The sequence below is a fragment of the Lepisma saccharinum genome, chromosome 9 (genome assembly GCF_977018435.1).
Source record: "Lepisma saccharinum chromosome 9, izLepSacc3.1, whole genome shotgun sequence".
Taxonomy (NCBI): domain Eukaryota; kingdom Metazoa; phylum Arthropoda; class Insecta; order Zygentoma; family Lepismatidae; genus Lepisma; species Lepisma saccharinum.
The window spans coordinates 88,739,110-88,761,899 of record NC_139237.1 but is presented as its reverse complement, the minus strand read 5'-3'; the positions used below and the strand labels follow the sequence as shown (position 1 = coordinate 88,761,899).

Sequence of the window (22,790 nt, the reverse complement as noted above, 5' to 3'; positions counted from 1 at the left end):
TGGTACTTTTCCACGGACGAGGCAAGTAATGGAATTTGTAAGGTCTGCATTCCAAACCGACGAGAACATCCTGTCTCCGTAATGTCTCGTTTTCAAGTACAACTTCTAATTTTTACCTACAAGTCAACACTATTCCCATGATATATGACCAAACAAGCCATCACCAAGCTTAGCATATATCAGAGGTAAAAAAAAGGTAAAAAGGTAAAGTGTTCCCCTGTGCTTAGCACCATGCCATGAAGGCATATAGGGGGTGTGGGGGTAACGCCCCACACTTTCTTGATCCGGTCGTGAGTGGGGGTGATGTGATCAGCATCACGCCCCTGACCGCCTTTACCCCCGAGGGTTTCCCCCAGGTACCCATGTTATTCGACGCTGGGTGGGTGCCGGGGCCGCTTCCAATGTTAGAAAAGTTCCCGGATTTGAACCGGCCGGGGATCAAACCCGGGACCTTTAGCATGGTAGTCAGATGCGTTACCGGAGTCCTTTTTTTATTATTTCTGCCCAATATTTATTGAGTTATTGTTTAAAGTCCACTTTATGCACAGATAGGCTAATCGGGATTGGACCTACTAAAGTGGAATCCAAACCACCGCAATGTGCCTCCACTGGGAATCGAACCTGTCCCTACAAGACGATGATGTTACCACTAAACCATCAATATTCAACAGCATGTACAAATCCCATTCTGTGGACAATTCATCTAGCTTTAAACACACTGGAGCTACTTTGTGTTGCTATGATATTGAAATTAGAGACAACACCACCCCAAATTGTATTTGAAATTGGTGCTACTGTTCACTTTTCAAATTGATGAAGGAACACTCGAAAAGCACACCCATGCCCAGGCTCGGATTCGAACTCAGGACCCTTGGTGCACTGAAAACAAATAACAGCACTAACATGCAACATAAAAAAACCAACTCTCACAAATTTGATTTTTTCCAATTTTTTCTTAAAAAAATGTGAACGAAGATAATGTTTCAGGGTCAGTACAAGTCAGTTTTGGGTACATGCATCCTAGCATTTCCCCACAAAATAAGTTTGTTTGTAAACATGTATAAGCTTACCTTTAGAATTAACAAGACGAATTATTCGTTGATCAGGTATCTCTCTCGGTGGTGGCTCACTGCATATCAGAGCTTCATTAGCATTTAATATTTCCAATATTGGTTTCGTTTTACATGTTATTTGTACCGTATGATGTTTGAACTCACATCCCTACAAGAAAAAAAAAGTAAATGTAGATGTGATATGTGGAAACAATGTATATCAGTAAAGCAAGTGAACTTTGTGCATCATTTTTGACTAAAGCATGTGCTCTATGTTGCTAATATGTTGAATTATTTTGTTTAGGGGTTAACATAGTAAGTTATATGGACCTGAAAAAAATACCTTGCTTGCTTTATATTCAAGATTTCTTTAAGATGTTGAAGATTCGAGGATTGAAATGTACGAGGTTTATTTTTTAATTAGGGGCCGTTTCGTGCTCACATTGGCAATACTGCGTGCTTGGCGTTTTGTGCATGTGCGTTAGTTGCCGACATGCTTTGCACATAAACAGACGCCATTTGCACGTTCTGAAACGCTTGGTGTGGTTGTGGTGGACAATGGAAGTGGTGCAGGTGATTGAAAATCCTGCTGAGTGTGAGATACGATCAGTGATGAGGTTTTTGACCGCAAAAAATGTGAAAGCGGCAGACATTTAAAATTTGACAACTTTTAGACTATTTCTCTCTCATTATTATCGCCAGTCCCTCTACACCCCCGAAACAAAACAACAATCCAAGGAATGGTTTCCACACATTATCCCCCACAAAGGTGAAGTTCAAGCAAGCCACCTCCACCGAGAAACTCATGCTCACCGTCTTCTGGGACAGGTTCGGGGTGCTTCTGCCGAATGGACAAACAGTTAATGCATCCATGTATTGCAACACTCTCAAGAAACAACAGCGCCAATGAAGCCAAACAGGCTGTGACGGATTGGCCGTCTGACCTGGCAGCAGATTTCTTTGATGAGGGTCTACAAAAGCTCATCTACCGCTACGACAAGTGTCTCAACAACTATGTGAATTACGTTGAGAAGTAGCTGAATGTACGTATGAACAGCCACTGAGGTAATTAAATTTCTTCCTTTGCATGTTTTCATTTTATTTCAAAACGGCCCCTAATTAAAAAATAAACCTCGTATATTACTTCACCCCACACATGTTCCAGCCTCAACATATACTGACATAAACTATGGCAACTAGCTGATGGGACTGCTATCTCTAATAAAGCGAGCATTCAGTGTAGTTTTTCAAGAACTTTATACTGTCATGGAATAGGGTGGTACTAACAAAAAAAAAAAAAAAAAAAAAAAAAAAAAAAAAAAAAAAAAAAAAAAAAAAACCTCTCAAATAGGCACCAAAAAAGATGAAAATATGCACTTAAAAAGGCACTATAAAATAGGCACATAAAAAGGCACCCTAAAATTAAAAAAAAACTATAATATATTGAACATGAACCTGTTATTTCAATCTTCTTCTTTCAATGCACAATTTTACTGTATTAACACTACAATTTCTCATTTAGTTTATTCATAAAAGTGTGCTACCTATTCAGAAACTATTAATACTACTTTGAACTAAATTCACCTTTGCAAGGAATTATCAGCTAAAGTAATTTTGATATAAAGAACTTGTACTAATTTGATTGTGCCAATTTGAACAAATGCCCAGAATGCATGCACAAATGTTCGCAAGTGAGAAAAAACAATTGCAATCTTTTAACAAAAATAAATAAATCTTAAAGCATGTTCCAATTAAAATGTGTCTGAAGAAATGAACTCGTGTTATATATTGTGCTCATTGCGGCAAATGTATCACAAAAAAAGGTAAAAATCTGCACCATAGTCATGAAGAGTACCAGGTTTCAATTTATGCTCAATCAACTGTGAGCAATCTCACATTTGGTGACAGCACCATGAAGGTAACTACTTGAAAGCAAAAGCATTGAAACATGTGACAGTAACAATTTGATTCAACACGCTGACCACATGTCACTCAGTGCAAAGTTGTCTGGCTGATCCTTGTCTTCAAATGACGATTTTACCACAGTGTCGTTTCATTTTACACTTACAATAACATATACAAAAATCAACTTACACTCATAGGTTCCTGGATAGGCTCGAAGCGATATGCTCTCATTCCACAGCATCCGTACCGTCCAATAGGAAAAGATACATTTGGCTGACTATCCATTGGGAAGAACTGAGCTTGCTTAGAGTGGTAACAGCACCATTTCATCTCACGGCACGGGAAACTGAAGCCACATTCAGAGCAATGCAAAATGTGGCACTCGCCCCACAGTCGCCAGTAGATTTGCCTCCAAGATTTGAGGTCCTGCCTCAGGAACTGCACATATTCAGTGATATTCCATCTGCTGTCTCTACAATGAAAGGAACTTAGCAGTAAACATGCAGTCCCATACAAAGGGTAACATTTACTAAGCATTCGATGCAGGACCAGCTATAGGCTGGTACGAACTGTACTATCACAAGGACACTAAATTGTGAGAGCTATCTACTAATTACAATTTGTTTATATTCATGCTAAATTAGTGTTTCGTACTCTACAGAGAGTGTTTTATCCTAGCGAAGAGAAATAAATCATTTACATCACCCAAAAATTTGAAAACAAATGGAAAACTTCACCTATGGGCATTATTTTTAAGTAAGTGAACCTCAGTCAACATTCTTAAAAAGAAGTTGATTACATGTCAGTCTAAATAATTGTGACCTGTTGTCCTTGGCACAGGTATTTTAATTTTTGTTTGAAAAGCAGTAGCTGATGAATGACCACCTTTATACAAGGGTTGGATAAAAAGTAATGGCAACACTGGTATAATTGCTACTTGACTGTATTGGCAGAGGAGCACGTGTTACATTCCTTCAATGTAATCGCCCCCCATCTCTACGACCTTCTGCCACACGTATGGAAGGCGTCGTACACCGTCAGCGCGTCCATCTCTGTTGATGTCCCGCAGTGACCGCCCTATAGCACGTTATGATGGCTTCGCGCGTGTCGTAGTGCTTCCCGAACAGTGGTTCCTTCATTTTGGCAAAAAGGTCGTAATCACACGGTCTCATACCGGTGAATACGGCGGATGTTCCAGTACCTCCCACTACCAGTTATGCAGGAGCGCCGTCACAGTGTTCGCAGTGTGACACTTTGCATTGTCAAGCAGGATGATGGGACACCGTGCCAGAACGTGCCGTCGCTTCCTTCTTAATGCGAGACGAAGGTGGTGTTGCAAGAAGGTGCAGTAGTAGGCTGTGTTGACCGTCTGCCTAAGAGACATTGTTCTTCTTGCCTAAACATATTGTTAGGGCCCTTGCACTCTCGTCCTCTGCTTCAGAGCACTGCTGTTTTTGACTGAACAACATACAATCGCACCCCACTCATTATACTTCCTCGTCTGACATTCCTTTATCAGCCACGAAACGGTTGTGGCGCTGTGACTCGCCCCTTTCACGGGACAGCAGTGTTGCCATTACCTTTTATCCAACCCTTGTAGTTTATGCAATAAGTGGTTTAAAATCTGGACCATGACTGTTTCATCATGTTTTGTGTTTTCAACTATTTCATCTAACCATATCTTAATCTTCATCGTTGCAAAGAATCTAAAGAGATGAAAGATGAACATAGGAATAATAAAACCAGGGTTGAGCTGATACCCGCACAGTGATATTGGTTCAACCCTGTTATTATAATTAGACCCTGGATTTTTATGTAATACTAGCTGATTACATGGCGTTGCCAGGGTATTTATTTATCCCAATCTTGTATTAGACAGGAAAATAATGAATTCTAACTATAGTGTAAAATGTAAATAATTTTAAATGTGATCGTGAATGTCACCAATTAGCTTAGAGACTCCAAAATGTATGGATTTGACGCTAATCTAGGTCATTTGTGGCATTTTATTTTTCACCCCCTCTCATCTCTCCCCCCCCCCCATGGCGATAGGTGATGGACTTGGAGTTGAACCGAATTTCCATTCGCAACACAGCCTGAATGTTAGACAACCCGAGAAACACTATCGTTGTGTGGGATTGCATAGTGTCACGGATGTCTGTTTGTGCTGAATTTATTATCGGTCGTTTGCGATTATTTTTACATGTCACCCCTTCCCACCCCACCCCTAGGGGTGCCAGGGGTGTCTTGCCCCAAAAATATTATTTCCAGATTGCAAGTGATATGTGTACCAAGTTTGGTTGAAATTGCTCCAGGCATTCAAGAGTTATGCCGGAACACACACCCACACACACACATACATCCATTTTTATATATATATAGAAGATCAAAGTACAAAATATGTACATAAATATGTATTATCAAAAGTATATGTAGCTAAATATGTAGCATCAAAGAATATTTAATATGCATCAAAGAATATGTAATATTAATAACAATCGAGTATCCAAGCAATTTCAAGAATTCTGCTAGATATTTATTTTATTTAAACATATTCAATATAATTTTAAGGACATAAGTAATTCAAATTAAAATGTGTATCAGATTTATAAACTCAAAAAAGCACAGCAATGTGTACATATTTAAGAAACCAATATTGTCAACTATTAATTATATTCCACATCATTGCAAATTATTGTATAATATATAAATATGTAAGAGAGCTCTACAGAAAGAACAATCGACCGAAAATACAGAGCTACTTTTGTACTTTTTGTACAAGGGAACATATTGTGTAACTCGCTACGTACAGGAAAGTAGATTTCTTGTCCATCGATGTCAAGTTTCTAGGTGCTTTGCCTAAGCCAAAAAGCGAAATGAAAATATGTAAGGGTGTGTAGGGGAGAGGGAGGACTCCAGTATCTTCCAATAAATAACAGTTCCCGTATTTTCTTTTTGTCTTCAGCCTGTCTTTCGACTTGGCAGTAAATTTTAGGTGACCATAAGCACTATGCATCTCATTGATTACAAAATATGACATCACATGAGCTACAAATTTTCTTCAGCATGTTTCAGAGATCGAATATATAGGAAAAAGGATCAATAAGAAAAAAATTACGGAAATATGTTGTTTTATGTAAAGTAAATTAGCAACTATGTAATATCCTGGCAATTTTTAAAAATTTGTAACATAAAACTTATGCAAAATCATGTCAGTTATATAATTCGTTACCATTTTCCTGTTCAAGGTATGTATCTAGAAAGGAATAGAAAATGTAATTACTGTATTTACTCATGTATAATGCACACTTTTTTTCCAAAAATTTTTGCTCCCAAAAACTGTGGTGCATATTATACATGGAATGATTCAGACAGCCAACATGAAACAGTTCAGGGCCATTCCATGATTCTGTGATACTTGCATTGACTTTTCATGTTTTCAGAACCCTATCATGTTATATATTGTTGTAAAACTTAAATTATGTACTTTCTGAATATGCCAACAGTTTCCATTCAAGATGGTAACACTAATGTGCAATGCGATTGAATTAAGCTCATCACAAAATGAAGGAATGTTCTGATTTTTATGGTACTTTGGATGAAAAAAAAAATAAGGGAAAAGAAAATAATTAAAATGTATTATTGGCCAAAAAAATATGACAAATATGTAGGGTTACCAAACGTCCAGTTTTCCCGGACATGCCCTACATTTTAGCCTTATGTCCAGCATCCGGAAGGAATTTGAAAAATATCATAAATGTCCTACATTTTGAGCGTCACATAGTAGCTATTAATTAGGAAAATATATGTTTCAATTGCAAGTCTTTATGAGGGAAAGGATTTTAAGGTGCAGCATCTTTCGAAAAATATAGCTGTTTTTCATAACAATTGTTTGAGGTTTTAGGACATGAAATCATGTAAAATGAACACACTTTGTTGCACCTTTTCATGAGATTAGCACTTTTTTCTACCTTTTCTTTCATGTTTTGTTAAATGGACATAAAAATAATTGATTTTCACTCGTCTTGAGCAGCTACATAAAATCCTATAGTCTCATTTTGTAAAACAGACTAACTAACTAACTCTCTAGCCTTCTTAAACCCGAAGGTTCATGGCTGCAGCAACACAGGCCTTCCATCTGTCCCTATCTTGCGCAAGATCTATATACTCTTTTCCATCCCTACCGATTTCCTTTAGGTCCATCTCAACGTTGTCCCTCCATCTTCGTCTTGGCCTTCCTACAGGTCTCTTACCATCTGTCATGGTGGTTGCGGTAAACACGGTTTAAGATTACTTACGTGAAATTTAAAAGATTTCGTAATTCCGCGTTGCACAATTTAATGGTTCAATCCTATTAATTTCGAAGATCCACTGTCTTCATTCACAAAAGGGTACGGCGTAAACGCCGTACCCTTTTGTGAATGAAGACAGTGGATCTTCGAAATTAATAGGATTGAACCATTAAATTGTGCAACGCGGAATTACGAAATCTTTTAAATTTCACGTAAGTAATCTTACCATCTGGTTTCCCAACAAGAATCCTGTAAACTCCTCTTTCCTCTCCCATTCGTGCCACATGGCCTGCCCACCTAAGTCTTCTTGATTTAATTATTCTAATAATATCTGGACATGAATACAAATTATGTAGTTCTAAATTATGTAACCTTCTCCACTCACCTGTCTCCTCATCCCTTTTAGGTCCAAAGATTTTCCTAAGGATCTTATTTTCAAATACTCTCAATTTATGTTCCTCTTTCAATGTAAGGGACCAAGTTTCACATCCATATAATACTACAGGCAAAATTACTGTTTTGTATATTTTAACTTTTAGTTTCTTAGATATTAAACGAGAAGACAAAAGTTTATGAAGAGAGAAGTAACATGCATTTCCTGAATTAAGCCTACTTTTTATTTCCTCTTTAATATAATTTTCATTTGTTAATATTACTCCTAAGTATTTGAATTTGGAAACTGGTTCAAACGAGTTGTTATCAATAATTAGATTTTGATTATTACCTAACACTTGGTTTCGGCCTGTAAGCATATATTTAGTTTTCTCTTTGTTAACTTCCAAACCTATCTCTTTAGCAGTTTTGAAAAATATTTTAGCATTATTCTTAATCGTATTTATATCATCCCCCAGTAAGTCTACATCATCTGCATATGCTAACAACTGAGTCACACCATTTAATTTTAGTCCTTCTTTAGTTTCTTTTACCTTCCTTACAGCATATTCTAAGGCAAAATTAAAGAGCAATGGAGATAATGCATCTCCTTGTTTTAACCCATCGTGAATTATAAATTTGTCAGACATATTATTACCCACACGAATTTTACTTTCTGTTTCACTGGTGCATATTTTTATCATACTAACAAGCTTCTTAGGTATTCCAAACTCTACTAATATATTATATAATTTATCTCTTTTGACCGAATCATATGCTTTTTTGAAATCAATGAATAGCTGATGGACATTTTGATTATATTCCCACTTTTTTTCAAGTGTCTGTCTGATGTGAAAAATTTGATCTGTAGTTGATCTGTTACGTTTAAATCCACATTGATAATCACCTATAAAACAGAACGAGAGCTATAAAATGGTATAATATAATCATTGCAGCCCCAATAGTTCCCAAGCTAATGAAGTAAAATCCGCGAGAGAAAACACAAACCTCAACAAATCCTATTCGGCAGAACCACAGTTCTCTATGCGGTCCGCATGCATTATAAACAGAAGGGGCAGAAAATGAGATCATTGAATTAAGGAATTTTATCATCACTGTTTTTTGCACCTTTTCGAAAACGTTTTCAGAACCTTTTTTCCCTTTTACGACTATAATTTTGCACCTTAAAATACTTTTCCTAGCACAAAGAAAATAAAAGTTTCTGTTAGAACAATGGGGTCACATTCTGATGATGTCACTGTTCAGTGTCTGGGTGGAATTTTTTTTCTTGCCTTGGTGTTTATACTGATGGAAAAAGGGGTTTCCATTCTTATTCAATATTGCGATTGTAAAGCAGGGGGTATAGAGAACAAAGTTAATGAACTAGAAACTACCCTAGATGAAACTTCTGGAACCATTTCATCTACGGTAACTGCTGATAAATATTTGTTTGCCATTCCAGGTCATTATGAGAGAGTACTTTTATTACCATCAGCATAACGAAGTAGAGAGAGAAATATTTTTTCAAAAAATCTGTAAAAAGTTTGTTACTGGAGTTCAGTATAATTTCAAAGAGTCTGACTGTCCAGTCTCTCTTGAATATATTTTGACTAAATCTGAAATTTTGATAAGATTTGGCTCCTCTGAGAAGGATCAGTTAAAACAATATTGATTTCAGTTTGGAAATTTGCATTTCTAAAAGGCTGAAAATTTTAAATTACTTTCTAACATGTTCTGGAAATGTGTATTATGTATTGCGAATTTTTTGTGTCCTACATATTGACTTAAAGAGTCCTACATTTTGGGACATTATGTCCTCCATTTCCCTTATAGCAAACTGGTAACCCTACATATATTGAGTGTGTAAATGCCTTAATGGAAGAAATCTTGTGCTGCTAACTTCTAGTTTGAGGACCCTGAATGTGCCTCTTATAAATGTTACATTAGTCATGGAAAATATATACATTTTGAAGTTTCTTTAGAAAAAGTAAAGAGGAAATGAGCAAAACCACATACAAAACTTTAAAGACCATTCCTCACAATTTTTCATTATGTAACGTAATGTTCAGCAACACCAAGGAAAGTGGTGCCGTTCTGACGGAATTCAAGCATACACCTTCCATCACATGGGATGCATTTCACCATTATTTATTAGGTCCGAAATAATAGAAAATGACTTCCTGAGCACTGCAAATCCATAATGTAATTTTGATCTTGCTTTCTACTATTACAGAATAAATAAGATGGTTAAAGAGTGAAAGCTTTGGGATGCTAATCATAGTGGAGGGAGAGGGGGGAGGTGGTATGGGTTGGAGACTTATTGTTTACACAAGAGAATATTCTCCTCTTGGTCCACATAGCAACAGGTGACTCATTGAATAGGTAGGAAGTCATTCACTTTTAATAGGTATAGCAACAGTTTTATATTTTAAAGCAAATACTCTGATAGATTGCTAGGATATAGTTAAAATTGAAAATTTATATGTTAAAATTTATAAATATTCTGTAATACTTTTAACTTACAATTTTCAAACATCAATATCAGTATTGGCCGGTAAGAGTATTTGCAGCAGTATAATAATAAAATAAAACAGAAACCATTATTAATTTATAACTTAAATATGAAAGTTATGTCGTGTTATGCAGATTCATTATTGCACAAAATCAGAAATAATAATAAGAAATATAAATAACTTAATACCTGATGTGAGCACTGCAGACATTGCCATTTGTATCAATTCTCAAGTTTTGTGGTTTGCATGGTATAAAAATCCCATCTTCTTTTGTTACCAGTTTGCAGCACACAGAACACCGATAAATAGAAGCCATTGTTGCGTAGTGTCCACGTTCTGGTTCAGGGTTGGGTCCACAGAGAGAGACGATGAACTTGGAGAAAAGTTTCGTTTGGATTCTGTCCCTTTTGTCCATCAAAAGATCTATGTCCGTGTTGCTGTACAAAGCGGCGAGTCTGTAAAGTTAGAAATCAGAATATTTTATGCTTTGAGGGCAGATGCGGTAGCATATTATTAGGGCTAGGAGTTTTATGAACTAAATATCACCAAAATATACAGAATAAAAATGCTCTTATGACCTAAAATTTTTAAAAAAAATATGCACTATAATTTGAAGAATTAGGCTTACAACTGAACTGTTTCAAACATCAATATTTAACATATGCCGAGATATTTTCATTTTATTCATATTATATTGTATGTTTATTTACTTCGTCTGGTTTTTTACTGAAAAAAATGTTATTAATAAATTTATTTGTTTCTCCATAGTTTTCTGCACTTCATCCTTCATGTATTCTTTTCTTGTTCTCTTCTTCCATTGCTATCTCCACTCCTTCTAGCGTGAGCTGTGCCATTTGACTCCCACCTTGTCTTTTTCTTCAGCAGCCTTCTTAACTTATCAATATTTGAGCAAGCATCATCTATTCTGTTCTTGTTTCAGTTTTCCAGTTTTGTTTCATTCTCTTGCATATCTTCAGCAGACTTCCCAATTTATCTGTATTTTTCCTTCTGTATCTTTCCCCCTTGCCTCTTGTATTTAATATTCACTCCAATATTGATTGTAATGAACACATGAGCTACTCCAGGATAATGTTCGCATGAGCACGTGAACACTCATGCACATGTATGTACATATTAAGTGCACACACGCACAAAATATACTTTGATGTTCGAGTATATACACACAATTTACTCTGACATGATTTCCTTCATGTTTGATAACTTTTCTAGATAATTGGTAACACTGACTCCACGGTGTTCAATGGAGGGCTTTGAACACAATTGCTGTGCATGTTGCATAAAACTGACAGCTAAGGGGCTGTTGGCAACTATACCCCGAAGATGTTCACTTCGCTGTGGGAACGCTGATGCAAGCAACATTATTTCTTACATTCGGCACCAGATTGCAGCATATACGAGGCCTGTCTAGGGGGACTCTGAAAGGTCTGCGCTACATAAATGCAAACTTTAGTGAGAAGTCGCCAAACTTGGTGGATTTTAAATTTCAGTGGGTGCTAAAATTCACGGAAAAGTGATGAGCACCTAGTCTTCTGGAGTTACATAATATGTTTCGAGGTTTATATGATTTGTGCATGTGCATCTAAGAGTCATTCAGACTGTTCAACTTTTTTAGTAATCGACGCCTTTCATGCCAAGAAAATAACTCTCACCACCTTAAATTGCAAAGGAAATTGCCGATCACATTTACATCAACTCAACGTGCATTTTCCTAGTAACTATACTCAGAATAGTATGGGGTCGTATGGCCTAAATAGTTGTTACCTTACAAGTAACTGAGCATTGCAAGTGTTACATATGCCTACATTCTGACTTGGGCACTGTGGAAAAATCTTGAAATACTAAGGGCATCGTGAAGCGAAGAAGTTTGGGAACCCCTGCTTTAAATGGTCAAAAATCAATCTCTGATTTTTTTCTGGGCTCTTGAGAAGACGATGCACGTGCTTTCAATGCTGAATGAATATCATTGGTTAACATATGGTCCGTGTAATAAAAAGTAGATTGCAAAATATGGTAGTCTTGTATTGTACATACCTGAGATTACATGTTATACAAATTAGTTTGGACTTGCCATTACTAATTATAAATAACATGATTAAAAGGGTTTCAGTTGCATAAAAAAATCTTGTATTACTTCAAATATAGTGTGATTTTGGGGGGACACTGTTGAAAATAAGGTGAACTGTCATTCTCACTTTTTCAATTGAAGATGAAGTTATTTTCCTGTAGTTTACGGTTATTACAAGCACAAGAAAACAGTTTTTCGTTATGACGTTTGAGAACACACACTCCCTTCATCAGACATTTATGACATAAATGCTAACCATTGTTATAACTGTATCTTTAGTCAAAATGAAAATAAATGTCTGATGAAGGAAGCGTGTGTTCTCCTGGAACGTCACAACGAGAAACTGCTTTTTATGCTTGTAATAACCGTAAACTACAGGAAAATAATTCTACAATGCAAGCAATGCGTACATAGAAGAAAAACTATGAAGATGAAATTACAAGAGAGAGGAGTAAATCTGAATTCAGTATAAAGATTTTATTGTGAACACCCGTATGTGAACCGCACGTGACGCCACTGTGCTACTCTTGCCATCTGTAAGAGCTCCTGTGAATAACAAAGAAGGAAGCATGAACATTGGGAAGTAAAATTAGAACATTCAGCAAATTGAAGAAAGCCAATACTCATGCATCACATGTAGGTAAAATGGTTTTAAAAAATGGATGTTCTTTGTGAGTGTCCCTTCATCACATTATCATCACTCATACTAATCGAATTTAATGCACCATTGCGATTAGCCAAAAGTAGCAGAAGTGTTGCTAAATAACCAAAGATCAAATCAACAAGGAAATGTGACTCTAACTTGCCAAAATGTCTTAAATGAGCACAGAATTATACAACTGCATTACATATTACTTGTTACTTCCAAATGACGCAACACACCTGGTTAAGATTGTGTCAGTGAGGCAGCTCAGGTTGGTTGAAACTTTCAAGACGTCATTCATATTAGCACGGCAAAACCTTAAGCAGTCGTCAAGTAAAGGTTCCATCTTCAGGAAGGCTGCCGATACCAGGAGGGGGATTACATTAGTTGAATCTGCAAATATACAGAACATCCACATCAAAGGTTCACTAAGGCGTAGGCAGTAAATAGGTAGAACAACAACGACAACAAAAAAAGGCATCGAACTAAACTACTACACCACAAGAAATAACATCACCAATCAATTTGTGGGCTTCTATGGATGTGTATATCAGTGGCATATTCTGGATTTTTTTTTTAAAAAAATCACTGATTTAAATCACTTTAAATAAATAACTTATAGAATAATGTACTAAGGACTTTATAGATATCAGAATCACTTTTGGTGAAAGTAAATTAATCTCGTAATCATTTAATGGTGTTTATTAGGCTCTAACAATCGAAACAAAATACCGGGTGTCCGAGAAGTCTTTGTATGAAAACAAAAATTAACTGTATCCGCTATATGCAACATAGACATGAAAAAATAGTACCAAAATGTTCGGAAACTATTCAAGTTTTTTTTGTTTCAGATTTCTGTACCGTTGCAGTAGTGTAGCAGTGCCAGTGTCCAGCAAACCAGAAATGTACACAAATCAGAAAAAGGCTGAGTGTGTCCTGTGGTTTCACGAGAGCAGGTCACAAAAAACAGTGCAGAGACAGTTTTAAACATCGTGCGTATCTGGGGTAAAGAGGCCCCTCATGAGGTGAGGAAGTCGACCATGGGCAACCCGAAGGTGAATGTTTGGTGCACGCTGCTGCATGACAGAATAATCGAACCATTCTTTTTCTGTGAGGACACCGTAACATCTGGAGTGTATCTCGACATGTTGCAATTGTTTGCTGTTCCTCAATTGCTAGAATACCACCCAGATGTTATCTTTCAACAAGACGGTGCACCGCCACATTGGAGTCTGGAGGTTCGTTCTTACCGTGAACAGACATTTCCTGGAAAATGGATTGGTCGAGATGGACCGACGGCGTGGCCTGAACGATAACCAGACATACCCCCTTTAGATTTTTTCTATGGAGTTATGTGAAAGACAATGTCTACAGAACTCCTGCATCCGATCTTGCAACTCTGCAACAACGGATAACTCAAGTCATCACATCAATCCCTCCTTTGATGTTGGCTAATGCATGGCGAAAAGTTGAATTTCGACTAGATGTACTCCGTGCTACCAAGGGTGCTCACGTGGAGATTTATTGATTTCTTTCCTATTGCCAATGAAACTTGAATAGTTTCCAAACATTTTGGTACCATTTTTTCATGTCTATGTTGCATATAGCGGATACAGTTAATTTTTGTTTTCATACAAAGACTTCTGGGACACCCGGTATATGTACAATGGGGTGAAGCTCATTCAAAAGGAAATGTAATATGTAAACTGTAAATGCATTTAAATTTCTCTTAATTAAAAATTCAATACTTTATATAGGCAAAAATAGGAAACATTTTTTCTAGACAAATATACAAAATACTAATCATGTTAAACTGTAAAATAGTGTTATTATCATTAAACAGTAAATAAACATGGCAGCTGATATTTTGCAAACTATCATTAAAAAGAAATCCAAAATTCGGCTGCAAATACTTTAAAAAATATCTTAAGTTACAATTATAGAGTATATCCAAAATGTTTTATTTTCACTGAAAGGAAAGTTACTGAAATTATTATAGTTTCATTAACACACTCAACAAACATTTTCATTGTAGACTCATGTAGCTTACAGTATCAGAAACAGAAAAATGTATATTTACATATATTTTTTATTTCCTTTAATCAAAGTGTTTGAATATTTTATAGGGCTGTTTACTAAAGTCGTTTTCACGTTCAGAAGACACAACGGCGCTTATGGAGAAACCGCACAGTGTTGCCAATACAGCGCTATCTCATGTCGCCGGGAAATGATGACCTTCCTTCACAATGAAGGTGTTACATATTTTGTATATATAATGATAATTATATGTATTTATTAATAGTAATATTATACTGTGAACGTTCAGTTATCCTTTTTACTATGATCCATTGCGATCACTACACGCGCGAGTGTAATGTACGAATATGACACTTCAGAAATCACTTAAAAAAGTAAAAATCACTGAGTGCTCACACAACTGAAAACACTTTTTCGAGAGAGGAAAAAGTCTAAACAGACCAAAGTAGATCTCTCACTCAAGTAAAGGGAACCTGGCACATGGGTTAGATTCAAGTTGCAACCCAAACAAACAAATGAGTTATGGCCCACTTGAACTGATAAGACGTCAATAACTCAAGCAAGGCATGTCGTATTTCTATCTTGAAGCCCCATATTTTGTCATGTGTTGGAAAGCCTTTCAAAGGTTAATATGGTGTCTATGAATTTATGTGTAGGTTGGAAACTGAAAGGTGATCTTCATTTCAGTATTAATGTAACAGTAATGTAAACAAAAACGTGTATGAAAATAATTGTCAATTATTAAATTTAAGTAATTGCAATTCTATTATAACAAACTGCAAGAAGTTAATATTTTTACTGAATGGAAATAAAATAACAACTCGAAAACTTGGTGGTGATTAATCTGAATGCTGTGGTGAGTCAGCTCAAGATGGCCAGACAATGTCTCCTTACTTCGCGGGCGGTTCGGGTTAAAAAGAAACTCCAAATGCATGGAACTAATATTTCTGGGAACCATTGAGTGGTTATAAAAAATAATTTCATTATTTTCTCCACAACTTTGTCGCTGGAAGATTTTACTTGGAATTACAGAACAAAAAATGGCCAGCGACGACATTTTCTACTGCACGAATATAAAAAATCTCCACATACTTTATTTGCATATTTTTTTAATGTAAATATGCTTTAAAGTATTGATAAATTCTGAGCACCACCATCACCTATGACAATTAAAAAACAGTGTCAATTTTTTTCATAATGAATGCTTCAATTTTACGGCATATTTCAACGTTAGGAATAAAAACAATGTAAAAATTTTGTTTTCACAGAAAATTTGTGTTTTTAATTTTTCTAAAAATATGTAAGCAAGTTACCAGTTTTTTTGTGTTCACCATCGTATTCTCTACAAAATTTCCTGCAAAACTGCAGGTACCGATTTTACTTAAGCTAAATTTGTAAATCCAGAAATTTCACAACAGCACGCTCATATTTTCCCATAAGAAAAGCATTGTCCATAAGAGCCCATTGTGTCTTCTGAATGTGAAAACGACATGGCAGCTGATATTTTGCAAACTATCATTAAAAAGAAATCCAAAATTCAGCTGCAAATACTTTAAAAAATATTTTAAGTTACAATTATAGAGTATATCCATATACAGTATCAGAAACAGAAAAATGTATATTTACATATATTTTTTATTTGCTTTAATCAAAGTGTTTGAATATTTTATAGGGCTGTTTACTAGAAAAAGCTTTCTATAAAAAAAACATATCTATATGTATGGTACCAAAAACCATACAAGCAATTTTGTGTTTTATAAAAAAATAAAAAATAAATCGATTTAAATTTTTAAAAAAACATCAAAAATTATTATTCTTTAATAAAATATGATCTTCATCCACCATGCTTGATGCACACCTGTTTCCTTGCAGAGGGTGCAAGCTTATTGCTGTGTTGAAGGCAGGAAGAGTCAAGAAGTGTGTGCCTGGCCGGCATGGAGAACAGAGGTGTGTTGCAATCATGGACAAAGGATGAAGTGTGAGGTGTTGTTCGCTATGAATGGGCATGTGGAACTTCCGATATGGAAATTCATAACCAGCTGGTGGAAGTGCAGCAAGCCTCACGTAATGTCAAAGCAAATGGTGCGGTGATAGTGTCAGCAACTTCGAGATGGCGAGGAAAGTGTGATGGATGATGCAAGACCTGGGCAGACAGCCACTACATAGGAGAACATCAGACAACTTGATGAGCTGATTCAAGGGAACAGGTGTTTGACTGTCGATGACATCACCACTGAACTCAGTAAACAGAACACACAGTTTTACGAACAGGGTTTCTTGAAACTTGTGAAGCTGTATGACAAGAGACTGAATGTTGCTGGGGACTATGTTTAAAAATAGTGTAATGATGCCTCGTTCTGCTCATGTCATGTTCTTTCTGAAGAATAAAACTCTCTGCAGATGGCAGATTAGGGAAAAAAAATTCTTTCTGACTAACCCTCATAATAGAAATAAAACATCTGGAATAAAAATTTCCATTTCCAATAACTTACAGGGGAGAGAGGAAAAAAGAAAAACAACAAGAAGTTGGGATTAGGTTGGAAAAGTATCTCCTCGATTTCTGTACCAACATATTCTTAAAAGGGGGCCTGTACGCCACCAGTTTCAAATATGCATGTCCACATGAGCCATTTTTGTCAAATTTCGTTGGTTATCTGGTTTTCCCACTGAAAGATACACTTTCTTATTGCAACTAAGAAAGACACACTTTCATAATGCAACTAATGTGATGATCAAAATGCTTTAAAATGTAGGCCATGTCTTAGATGAAGAGAATGCCTGGTAGACCCATGCTTGACTCTTCAACTTCCACAAAAGTTTAACCTTTTTACGATGGAACTTACAACCCATCAAGATTAGATCTTGAACTTCACATCCAAATTGAAGGACGAGGCATGGATTTGCCACCTCCAAGAGTATTTGTACTATCATAGATATTTTTATTATTCACAAATCATTTTCATTACTACAAACTTCTTGGAACAACAATGTATACTTCTACAAAATGATCTGATGCTTTTCATAAATACAGAGGTTGTTCGCTTTATATCCGACAATGTTTGACGGGTACTCACCTTAAGAGATACCGTGCCGCCACCACCGATCATGTTCTATTGGACCCCCAGCATTGTGGACTATCATCCGGCATCACAATTTCCATTGCAGCAAGCTCTGGCGCAGGACAGGCATGGGAATTCTGTCCCACTCCTCCCTGCAAGCTTTCCATAGACCATCCAGGGTGCGCGGGCGGCGATGTTGAAGACGTCGTTTCAACAGTCCAAATGTGCAAAAATCCATTGGACTGGCATCTGGGCTTTTCACAGGAATGGCTTCAAATGGAATGACATGAATTCCTAATTCCTCTGCCATTTCCTGATAAAAACGTAGTGATGTTCTGGCGGTATGACTCTAAGCCTTGTCCATATGGATCATCACCTGGTTCGCATCCATTCCATACAATTGTGGGATGTCTCTCTGATAGATAGATGTATTAATGGAGTCTTGGAAGTATCTGGCATTCACCTTCATGTTTTTGTTCACCTTGCATATCATCAACTTACCCTCATATCTGAATCCCGTCACAACCATAAAGCCACGGAGGAATCTTTCCCTGCACTGACGAACAAAGTTGCTACGCCCCTTGCCGTCAATGTCACGGTATGTGATCGCCAGAATGTGACAACCAGCAGTGAGATGGACATATGATTCATCCATTGTGACAACTTTCGTCCATTTGGAACCCGCCAGGTACTTTTCATACAGTTTCCTGCAGTTCATCTTACATTCGGCAATGTGACGCAGTAGAAGGTGGTGTACACGGGCCTTCCGCACACACTTTAACCTGAAGTGCTTGCGAATTGTTATGATCACAGTTGACGGTGCTAGGTGAAATCCGTGGGCCATATCACATTGAGTCGGGGGATTTTCTTGGCATGCCAATCAACAGATCCGCCTTAGCACTACGGGTGACACCTTGCTTGCAGCCCTTATCCTGGTGTTTTTTGTGGGTGAATGTTTCGCAAGGAGAGCCTGTTGTGTGTAACGGGCCACAATAGCTTTAGCAGTAGTCACCCCTAGTGTTAACCCATTCTCCCGACACTGTTTCACAATGCGTACGTATGAAAACTTAGCATGGAAAAGGGCCATTACGTAACCCTCCCAATAACGGTTGATTTTCGGCACCATTTGATAACATTCACTACCAACACTCACACACCTACAAGGTCAGACACAACACTGCTCCCGCCAGCAGACCCATAGTTCCAGCATGATACGCCAGGTGGCAGCACCGAATCAACAATGGTCGGATATAAAGCGAACAACCTCTGTAGAGGGTGTAGCAGAAGTAGAATGACACGATATATATTTTGTTCTGAACTGTGAACATCGCGTGGCAAATAGTACAATTACACCACACTACACTAGCATAGTGTTGTACTACTGTACAGATTCTTTTTTTATGTACATACTGCTTGCATTCCGCACATTCGGATTTTCAGCACTGATATCAGCCCTTAAGCATTTTCATTCGGATATTCACCAATGGATTCAGGGCTGAATGCATTAGATTCCATCTCGTCCACCACAAACAGGGGCTGGTGCAAGCGGTAGATTTTAGGAATTGTGAGTAATAGTAGTCTGCTAACGATGAGCTACAATGGCATCGATGAGAACAATGGAATTGAATATCCAGCCGGAAATCTACAGAATAAATGTGAGTGTTCTGCCACTACACTTGTAAGTAGAAATAAATCTTCCTCTTCCTTCGTTCGTACTATCCTTAGTTGTTCTTTTAAATTCATTCAACAAAGGTGTTTCCATAAAAACCGAAGCAACAGCCGAAACTGCAGAGAAAAGAGCAACTGTAGCCTCCATTTTGAAACGATTTGTGATGAAAATTTGAACGTAAGTGGTGGAATAGGCGTTGACGTCAACTGAAGCTTCAGCGCTGAAAATCCGAAGGTACTCTTTGTATAATTATTCCTCTTGTAGTTTATGGTTTCTATGAGCATTTAAATATGTTTGTAGACGTAATGTTTCAGGAAAACACATTCTTCCGTCATGACATATTTATTTTTAGTTTGATGAAGGGAGTGTTTTCCCAAAATGTCACATCAAAAAAAAAAAAGTTCAAATGCTTGTAACAACTGTAAATTGCAAGATGAATAATACTGTACATATGATTACCTACCATAAAAAGAACAAGTGCAGGCCTAGTTTTGCTGCACTCTGTATATCTTAAGGCTCGGCTGGACATTTGGCCGATGCCAGGGCCACTCTTTTTGAAATTTCCACCCCTTTCGGAAAACCGCCATGAAATTCTAAAATCTGAAAAACTACGTATGATTTGAATTCCTTCTAGACCATTCACCTGAGTCTCTGTGTGGTTTGCTTTTGTCTAGATATTATCAATAGTTTAATAGGCTTACATAGCCACAACACTATTGAGAATATCTAGGCAACAGCGAAAGCAAACCACACGAAGATTCACCTGAATGCTCTGGCAAGAATTCTAACCATATGTCACTTTCTGGATAATCATAGCAGTTATTGAAAGGAGATAAAAATTCTAAAAGAACTTCACTGGCGTCAACCAAAGGTCCAGCCGTGCCTTAAATACTATGTCTATTGTAATAAGACAATTCAAATTACCTTCCATTATGTGATAATAAATAAGTTTGAAGACTACATGTATATTAAATATATGGAAGCATAAAGGAACAAACAAACAAACAAGAAAACAAAACAAAAACAGGGGCACACATTTCTAATTTGCTCACTACTGAGAATCAGGACACAATCTCTGCTAGATAATTACCTAACGTTGGACAATCATCCTCTGGTGCTGTGTCCTTTTTAACCCACCTCATCAGCCAATCAAATATGTTTATATCGCAATGAACAGATATGTCCATATCCTCCAATTTCTGACCTACAAAGGGCAAAAAATATTGAATTAAAATGAAACTGGCAATTCCACACAGGGAGGCTTCAACAACTATGGCAACGCAAATTCTTAAACTCTATTACCTGCTACAATCTGCTTCACAAAAAATTTGCTAAAATAAGAAGTGCAATCACAAAATTAAAGATATAGACAAAAGCATACTTGTGTTGGTTTGTCTGATTTGAGCACTTTGTTTACAGGAAATAGGATGGTAATATGACCATGGACGTCCAGAAAGGGGAGGCAAGAGAGGGGCCATGCCCCCCCCCCCCCTTTGCTGGAAAATGAAAGTCAACCAAAAATTATGTATTTCAGACATATAATTTCATTTTAACCACAATGATATGTGTTAATTATTGCATGATCACCATAAATTCAAATTTAAGCAATGTTTTTAGGTAATACAGAAGGTTGTTCGCTTTATATCCGACCATTTTTGACGGGTACTCACCTTAAGAGATACCGTGCCGCCACCACCGATCATGTTCTAATGGACCCCCAGCATTGTGGACTATCGCCCAGCATCGCAGTTTCCATTGCAACAAGCTCCGGCGCAGGACAGGCATGGGAATTCTGTTCCACTGCTCCCTGCAAGCAAGACCATCCAGGGTGCGCGGGCGGCGATGTTGAAGACGTCGTTTGAACAGTCCAAATGTGCAAAAATCCATTGGACTGGCATCTGGGCTTTTCACAGGAATGTCTTCAAACGGAATGACATGAATTCGTAATTCCTCTGCCATTTCCTGATAAAAATGTAGTGATGTTCTGGCGGTATGACTCGAAGCCTTGTCCATATGGATCATCACCTGGTTCGCGTCCATTTCATGCAATTGTGGGATGTCTCTCCGATAGATAGGTGTCAGAATGGAGTCTTGGAAGTATCTTGCATCCACCTTCACACGTTTTTGTCCACCTTGCGTATCATCAACTTTCCTTCATATCCGAATCCCGTCACAAACATAAAGCCACGAGGGAAACTTTCCCTGCACTGACGAACAAAGTTGCTGCGCTCTTTGCCGTGAATGTCACGGTATGTGATCACCCGAATGTGACCAGCAGCAGTGAGATCGGACATATGATTCATCCATTGTGACAACTTTCTTCCATTTGGAACCCGCCAGGTACTTTTCATACAGTTTCCTGCAGTTCGACTTACGTTCGGCAATGTGACGTGGTAGAAGGAGGTGTACATGGGCTTCCGTACGCACTTAAACCTGAGGCGCTTGCGAATTGTTTTGTTCACAGTTAACAATGCGAGTTGAAATCTGTGGGCCATATCACGTTGAGTCGGGGGATTTTTTTGGCACGCCAATCGACGGATCCCCCTTAGCACTATGGGTGACACTTTGCTTGCAGCCCTTCTCCTGGTGGTTTTCGTGGGCGAATGTTTCGCAAGGAGAGGCTGTTGTGTGTAACGGGCCACAATAACTGAGTGTTAACCCATTCTCCCGACACTGTTTCACAATGCGTACGTCTGAAAACTTAGCATGGAAAAGGGCCATTACGTAACCCTCCCAATACCGGTTGATTTTCGGCACCATTTGATAACATTCACTACCAACACTCACACACCTACAAGGTCAGACAACACTGCTCCCACCAGCAGACCCATAGTTTCAGCATGATATGCCAGGTGACAGCACAGAATCGACAATGATCGGATATAAAGCGAACAACCTCTGTAACACTATTTTGAAGGAAAATGTGCCTTGTTTGCACCCCTGGAAAAAATTCTGCAGGCGTTCATGAATATGATGTTTTTGATGCTACATATTTCTTAACAATCCAGGCCCTGGTGTAGAGATTGAAATCAAATCTCGAGTTTGAGAGAGAAACAAATTACTGGTAAATAAAAAGTTTAATTCAAAATGTATACAGGGTGTCATTTTAATGGCGCCCACGGACCACGGAAACGTATGGAGAACATCAAAACAAACAAATTT

The 22,790-nt window shown here is 37.5% G+C and overlaps 1 protein-coding gene across 5 annotated transcripts in view; it reads right to left on the bottom strand.

Moving 5' to 3' along the window:
• Positions 1–22,790, bottom strand: part of LOC145992236 (SANT and BTB domain regulator of class switch recombination) — a 49,444-nt gene that overhangs the window by 7,674 nt on the left and 18,980 nt on the right. For all 5 annotated transcript variants that reach the window (XM_083128576.1, XM_083128574.1, XM_083128573.1 and 2 more), the window contains 5 exons: positions 20,719–20,832; positions 13,103–13,256; positions 10,323–10,589; positions 3,147–3,429; positions 1,071–1,221 (listed from right to left, as the gene is read on the bottom strand). In XM_083128576.1, the coding sequence (XP_082984702.1) occupies positions 1,071–1,221; positions 3,147–3,429; positions 10,323–10,589; positions 13,103–13,256; positions 20,719–20,832 (969 nt within the window). The remainder of the gene's footprint in view (positions 1–1,070; positions 1,222–3,146; positions 3,430–10,322; positions 10,590–13,102; positions 13,257–20,718; positions 20,833–22,790) is intronic.